At 51.4% G+C, this 7,468-nt stretch overlaps 1 protein-coding gene across 1 annotated transcript; it reads left to right on the top strand.

Annotated features, from left to right (window-relative positions):
• Positions 1-4,689: 4,689 nt before the first annotated feature.
• LOC133320797 (uncharacterized) lies at positions 4,690-6,668 on the top strand. Its single transcript, XM_061529435.1, has 3 exons — positions 4,690-5,655; positions 5,806-6,216; positions 6,291-6,668. The coding sequence occupies exons 1-3, from the start codon at positions 4,690-4,692 to the stop codon at positions 6,666-6,668; spliced, it is 1,755 nt and encodes a 584-aa protein (XP_061385419.1).
• The last annotated feature ends 800 nt before the right edge of the window (positions 6,669-7,468 follow it).

Genomic DNA, 7,468 nt, shown 5'->3' with positions numbered 1-7,468 from the left:
ACTAACCTAACCTAACCTAACCTAACCTAACCTAACTAACCTAACCTAACCTAACCTAACCTAACCTAACCTAACCTAACCTAACCTAACCTAACCTAACCTAACCTAACCTAACCTAACCTAACCTAACCTAACCTAACCTAACCTAACCTAACCTAACCTAACCTAACCTAACCTAACCTAACCTAACCTAACCTAACCTAACCTAACCTAACCTAACCCTAACCTAACCTAACCTAACCTAACCTAACCTAACCTACCTAACCTAACCTAACCTAACCTAACCTAACCTAACCTAACCTAACCTAACCTAACCTAACCTAACCTAACCTAACTAACCTACCAACCTAACCTAACCTAACCTAACCTAACCTAACCTACCTAACCTAACCTAACCTAACCTAACCTAACCTAACCTAACCTAACCTAACCTACCTAACCTAACTAACCTAACCTAACCTAACCTAACCTAACCTAACCTAACCTAACCTACCAACCTAACCTAACCTAACCTAACCTAACCTAACCTAACCTAACCTAACCAACCTAACCTAACCTAACCTAACCTAACCTAACCTAACCTAACCTACCTAACCTAACCTAACCTAACCTAACTAACCTAACCTAACCTAACCTAACCTAACCTAACCCAGTTGCACGCCACGCGCCGAACCGACCGGTCACGTTTTAAACGCGCTCCGCAGTGAAAAATCAGTTCCAAAGGCAAAAATAGTGCGATAATTAAAAGTGATACGTCATCGAGTGCGTCTCAGTGCCCCCAACCGAATAGTGAAAAATTCAGTGAAATCGGAATATTTTTGGCTGAGTTATTCCCGAAAAACCTTATAAATTGAGGTTAAATAAACTTAAGTGCGTGCGGCGCCCATTTTTAAAGCGGCGACCCCACTGATTTTTTATTGTGTGTGAGTGCCAATTAGTGAAGAGGTCATCGCTGCAAAATTTCGGATTTTTCCGGCCAGGGGTTCCGGAGATATTGAGGTGACCCCCAAAAACCACGTGGCACGTGGTCCTAGATCCAGGCACGCCCGGGAGGCGCCACTAGTGTAGCTGGGTCGGGGGGTCTCTCCCGATTCTCCGGACACTTTGAACGTCGCGCTGCGCCAAAAATTGGATGAGATACGACGCAAATAAGGTGCAGTGCAGTTTTTGGCAACCCCACTAAAACTTTAAACTCTTATAACTTAAAAACTAAAGCGGTGACCCCCAAATTTTATTATTTCACTACGTAGTGCACTCAACACTCTTCATATTAATTTCAAGACTGGCTTCGCGCGGGCATTGCAGCTATTTTTACAAATTTTTTAATTTTTAGTGTCATATAGGTCAACTACAAAATAACTTGGTCGCCTAATTTCGGCAGGTTCCTGGGGTCCTAGCCTGTTCGAACCAACATAGGCATTATTTTTTCGAGCCCCCCTTTCGGTTGAAACAAAAATTTTTCCAAATTATCAAAGATTTAGGACACCCATTTTTGGTTTCAAATTACGATAAAAAACTTGACCCCTTAATTAAAAATAGTTCCCGCAGTCTGATCCCTCTGAAACTTGGTTTCGAGGTTGATCCTGCGGAAGACTACTCAGCGGGTCAGTCAAAATTCAAAATTTTTCAAAAATTCGGGAAAAATCAAGGGTGGAAAATTCGGAAAATTTTTTGAAAAAAGTTTTTCCGATTTCCGGGAAAGGGCCATAGGAGGATCCGGGCGGTCCTCCTGATTACCCTGATACCCCCCACTAAATTTTTGGACCCGGGATCGAGGATTTATTCACATTTATTGTGAATTAAAAATTCCCGAATTCGAAATCCTTGATTCTCCCGCTGTAGTTGGCCTATCCTTAGTTAAGTTTGTGTTTGTATTGTCGACCGTCCCCCCTATTGGGGACGTTAAACCCCCTTTTAAATTGGAATTGTTATTTATTTTATTTTATTTATTTCATTTTATTTCATTTTATTTTAATAATTTCATTTTATTCTATTTTAAAAATTTTAAAATATAATAATCTAGTCTAATTTACTTTTAAAAAATTATAATTAATTAATAATTTTATTTATACATATAATTCCAATTTAAAATTTTAATTTAAAATATAATCTGTGATAGTCCCCTATTGGGACGTTAATTAGTTTTAAATTTAGTTAAGTGTGTGTTGTGTCGTCGACCGTCCCCCCTATTGGGGACGTTAAAAAATTTTTTAAATTAGAATAGTTTATTAAGTGTGACTTAATTCAACCTGTCCCCTATTGGGACATAAATTATATTTTAACCTAGATAAGTGGGTTGTGTTGTTGACCGTCCCCCCTATTGGGGACGTTAAAGTTTTTAAGTTTATTTTAATTATATTGTATATTGACCGTCACCCCTATTGGTGACGTCATTTTAAACCCATCCTAATAGTCACACACATTTTAAACATGGCACCGCCCCAGGGCAAAAATGTTAAAACAATAATTGTCGCACACACGGAGGAAAGACCGCGAACAGCCCCGTCCAATGCACTGCCCAGTCCCCGCCCGGAGGAAACGGCCACAGTAAAGGCCAACAGGCTTTTCCAGGCCGCAAAGTCCCAGCTGGAGCAATCGGGGAATCTGAAGTCGTCCATTAAGGAGGCCGTCCTGGACAGCCTATCAGGCTTTACGGGACGGTCCTCCAGGTGGACGAACGACTGCGTTCCCTGGAGCTCAGGCTGGTGACAGCGTGCTCGGAGAAGGAAAAAAGTTTAGAGAAAAAATTAGAAGAAAAAGAAAAAGAAATAAATATATTATTAAAAAATCTGGAGTGGGGGGAAAAAATTGGCTTAGTAATTTCAAATACGGAAGATATAAAGAAAATAATAAATTATGATGTATTGGGAAAATTTGATGAATATCCCCCGGGTAGGGCACTGTGCGGGAACACAAAGAAAATAGAGGGCCTGATGGAAGAGATACAGAATGTAAGGAGGGTGATAGAGGATACGGGGGTGAAGGTGGACACGGTCGGTACGCGGGTAGGGGGGGTCGAGGGTAAGCTGACGGAGTACGGAGAAACCGTAAGGGATACCGGAAAGGCCATTGAGACCCTCAAAGCATCGGCGTCAACATACGCCGAGGCTGCGAAGGCTCCGAAGCCAAAGGTTCAGCTTCCCCCGTGCCGCCCCAATCACGCGCTGATCGTGTCCTCCACCATCCCCAAGGATACGAGCGATAGCGTGATAGGTAGTAAGTAAGAGGGCCCTCGATGCGCGTAGGACGGGGATCCAAATCGAAAGAGTCAGGAAAATAAGGGACGGAAAGATTGTGATCAGCTGCGGGATCGGCCGGGGCTGGAGAAGACCCAAAGTCGACTCAAGTCCCAGGCTGATCTCAAACTCGAGCCCGCGGCGAACCGAGACCCGAGAGTGATAGTCCGGAATGTGTTCGGCTACAACACTGAGGCTGACATTATAGAGTCCTTAAAATGTCAGAATCAGAAGTTGTGGCGGGACCTGGATCCGGCGCACTTTAGGGTCAAGGAAGTTTACCGTAGGAAGGCGCGGAACCCTCACCAGGTCCATGTGGTGTTACAGGTCTCCCCTCAGGTTTGGCGCAAGCTGACCGAGGCGGGGACCATTTACATCGACATACAGGGCCTGACTGCCGAGGACCATCGCCGCTGGTGCAGTGTACCCGCTGCCTGGGCTATGGCCACGGCCGCAGAAACTGTAAGGAGACGGTGGACCTTTGCAGCCACTGCGGGGGGGGGCACGACCGAACGAAGTGTCCTTCCCGGTGGATGGGAGGCCCCCCGTCTGCAGGAACTGCGACCGGGCTGGGTTCCAGGAGGCGGGCCACAATGCATTCAGCGGAGACTGCCCTATCCGGCGGAAGTGGGACGGTATCGCGCGTTCTTCGGTGAGCTACTGCTGAGGGCACCGCAGCTGTACCAGAGTGTAAGGGAAGCTTTGTGGTCTTCCAAGCCAACCTCCAGCGTGCCCGTCTGGCGACGCAGGAACTGGTCATGGACGCGCACAGGGATGGTGTTGGAGTCGCCTTAATCCAGGACCTTACGTCGGCTCAGAGGGGAGGGTCGGTAGCTTCCGTGGCGTCAGGGTAGTGCAGAGAGAGGACGCCAGGACCAAACCCGTCAAGGCGGCAGTCATGGTCTTCCGTGAGGACCTGGAGGTTCATGTGAACCCCCAGATAATCACTGAGAACATCGTGGCTGTCGTCCTTAAGGCGGGAGATTGGACCGTAGCGGTCGTCTCTGTCTACCTCGAAGGCACGGAGGACATCGACCATACCTGGCGCAAGTGCGAGACTTCCTGGGAAGGTCGGCACCAACAGGGTCCTTGTGGGCGGCGATTGGAATGCATGGAGTCCGTGGTGGGGGAGCGTCGGGGAGGACGCCAGAGGCGAAACCCTTCGGGGGTTCTTTGATGACCTGGAGCTGCACGTATTGAACAAGGAGTCGTCCCCCACTTCGATACGATCCGGGGGGGCAGAAGGTACACGAGTCATGTCGATGTCACCGTCTGCACCCACGGGTTGTTGAGAAGCGTCCGTGAATGGAGGGTGGACGACTCCGTGACCAACTCGGATCACAGAACGATACGTGTAGTCCTGGGTCTCAAGGTTCCGCCGGGGGGCAACGCTAGGTGGACTACCCGACGTTTCAACACCCGGAAGGCTGAATGGGGTCGTTTCGCCGAGGAAATGCGTAGTGGGTTAGCCGCGCGGGGACTAACCCCGGAGGGCATTAGTCTGGTTACCGACCGAAACCAGTTGGAAGAGGCGGTAACCAGGTATATAGAATGCGTGGAGGAGGTGAGTAGTAAGACCATCCCTCCCCACAAACCCCCCAAAACGAAAAAACGCTTTCCTTGGTGGAACGATGAGCTTGAAAGGATGCGGCGCGAAGTAAACACAAAACGCCGCCGGGTTCGATGTGCGGCACCGCGTCGCAGAGAATGTGTGGTTGACGAGTACCTGATCGCCAAGGCGGAGTATGAACGGAGGGTTGTCAGCGCCCAAACGGAGGGATGGAAGGCTTTTACCTCGATGCAAGAGCGGGAGTCTATGTGGGATGGAATCTACCGGGTGCTGAGAAGAGCGGCGGGTCACCGCGAGGACCAGCTCCTCGTGGAGGGCGGAGTTGTGCAGAGCCCGGACCAGTCGGCCGCGCTGCTAGCCAGGACATTCTTCGCCGATGACGATGACGGTACAGACTCTGAAGTCCACGCCGTCATCCGAAGCCGAGCGGACCTGGTTGGCATGCGCTTACCTGATGATACCGACGACCCCCAGATCACCAGGGGAGAGTTGGTTCGGACTCTGCGCAGCTTCAACCCTAAAAAGGCGCCGGGTCAGGATGGGTTCACCAGCGACATATGCTGGCACGCCATATGCGCGGACGAACATTTGTTCCTTACCATCCTGAACCGGTGTCTTGACCTGGCGTGCTTTCCAGCGCCGTGGAAGGAGGCTTCTGTCGTGGTGCTCAGGAAACCAGCGCGTCCAGACTATGCCCGCGCAAAGTCGTACCGCCCCATTGGACTCCTTTCCATCTTGGGCAAGATCTTTGAGAAAATTCTGTGTCGTCGAATCCGATGGCACGTCTTGCCCAAGTCCAATGCAAGGCAGTATGGCTTCACACCCGCAGCGGAGCACGGAGGATACGCTGTATGACCTGATGCAGCACGTTAGGGGTGTTCTTTCCAGGAAAGAGACCGCTCTCATGGTCTCTCTCGACATTGAGGGAGCGTTCGACAACGCGTGGTGGCCGGCCATAAAGTGCAGAATGATAGAGAAAGGTATCCCCGTAAACTTAAGGCGTCTTGTCGAGGATTACTTCCGGGACCGAAGCGTCGCTGTGCACTACGCGGGAAGAACTGTGCGGAAGGCACAGACCAAAGGCTGCGTTCAAGGCTCTATAGGTGGACCTCTGTTTTGGAACATGCTGCTGGACCCCCTCCTGGACAGCCTGGATGGCTGGGCGCGTACGTGCAGGCGTTCGCGGACGATATCGTGTTGGTGTTCTCCGGGCATACTGCACTCGAGATCCAACGGGATGCCAATGCCGCCCTGGCTGTTGCGAGAGACTGGGGTGTCGTAAATAAGCTGCGCTTTTCCGCCGAAAAGACTCAGGCGATGGTAGTCACGCGCAAGCTTAAGTACGACACTCCGGTTGTGCAGCTGGGCGGGGTTGACATTTCGATGGTGAACGAGCTCAAGATCCTCGGGGTCATCGTCGACAGTAAACTAACCTTTAACAGTCACGTTGCCTACGCTTGTCGTAAGGCAACGGACCTGTATAGGAAACTGTCGACGATGGCTCGGGTGGAATGGGGCTTGTGCTCGGAGATCATCAGACGATATATTTCGCGGTCGTCGAACCGACGATACTGTACGGCGCGAGCTCCTGGGCGAAGGCCGCCGAAAAGATCTCTGTGCAAAGGTCCTTTGCTACCGTCCAGAGGGGATTTGCACAGAAGATTGCTAGGTCACATCGGACGGTGTCGCTCAACGCAGCGCTCACGCTGGCCGGGCTCCTCCCGCTTGACCTCCGGGTCTGGGAGGCGGCCCGATTGTTCGAGAGCAAACGGGACGCCCGATCGATGAGCTGGACTCCCGCGAACTGGAGGAGCGTGTGGCCTTTACCGAGGCTCCTCACCCTGCCAGTGAGCCGGACGTAGATTACGTATGTCTGGAAGGTATGCTCCCCGAACATGTAGCCCAGCTACACCTTCCCGAGCATCTGATTTACACTGACGGTAGTAAGTCTGATGACGGGGTCGGGGCAGCGTACACTTATTGGCGGGATGGGGTCGAGGTCCGGACGAGACGGTTGAGGCTGGAGCCGATGTGCACCGTCTTTCAGGCGGAGTTGCTAGCGATAGCCAGGGCTACGGACCTGGTTGTCGAGAGGAACTTCGCCAGCGCGGCGGTGCTAAGCGACTCCCGTTCTTCGCTGGACTTGATCCGGAACCCGGACACGCGCCATCCCCTCGCTACCCATATTCGGAAGAATATAGGGAGTTGCAGGGGAGGGGTAAAACCTCCGGTTCTTTTGGGTGAAGGCTCACGTCGGGATACCCGGCAACGAGCGCGCCGACGAATTGGCCAGGCTGGCGGCCAGTCTAGGGTCGCCCCGGCCTATGACAGGTGTCCAATCTCACATGTCAAACGACGACTGAGAGAGGGCGCGGTCCGGCGCTGGAACAGTAGGTACACCGAAGGAGCCACAGCAGGGGTCACCCGCATGTTCTTCCCTGATGCATGGTGCGCTTATCGGACCATGAGGTGCCTCGACAGGACGTCTGGGTGGGCGCAAGTGCTGACGGGGCATGGAGGATTCGCGGCATATTTGTATAAGTTCAAGCTTAAAGATAGCGACTCATGTGTGTGCGACCCAGAGGTCGCAGAGACGGTGCAGCACCTCCTATTCGAGTGCCCGAGGCATGACCGTGACAGATGCGACCTGGAATTAAGTACA

The sequence above is a fragment of the Danaus plexippus genome, chromosome 5 (genome assembly GCF_018135715.1).
Source record: "Danaus plexippus chromosome 5, MEX_DaPlex, whole genome shotgun sequence".
Taxonomy (NCBI): domain Eukaryota; kingdom Metazoa; phylum Arthropoda; class Insecta; order Lepidoptera; family Nymphalidae; genus Danaus; species Danaus plexippus.
Note: the sequence above shows the minus strand (reverse complement) of the source record. Positions and strands in the feature narration are given on the sequence as shown.

Bases quoted from the DNA above. Each gene is read 5' to 3' on its own strand.
- LOC133320797 (XM_061529435.1), top strand. From the start codon at position 4,690: ATGCGTAGTGGGTTAGCCGCGCGGGGACTAACCCCGGAGGGCATTAGT. The intron at 5,656-5,805 runs GTATGACCTGAT...CGTAAACTTAAG, and splicing joins CGGAGCACGGAGGATACGCT to GCGTCTTGTCGAGGATTACT. The intron at 6,217-6,290 runs GTCATCGTCGAC...GGACCTGTATAG, and splicing joins ACGAGCTCAAGATCCTCGGG to GAAACTGTCGACGATGGCTC.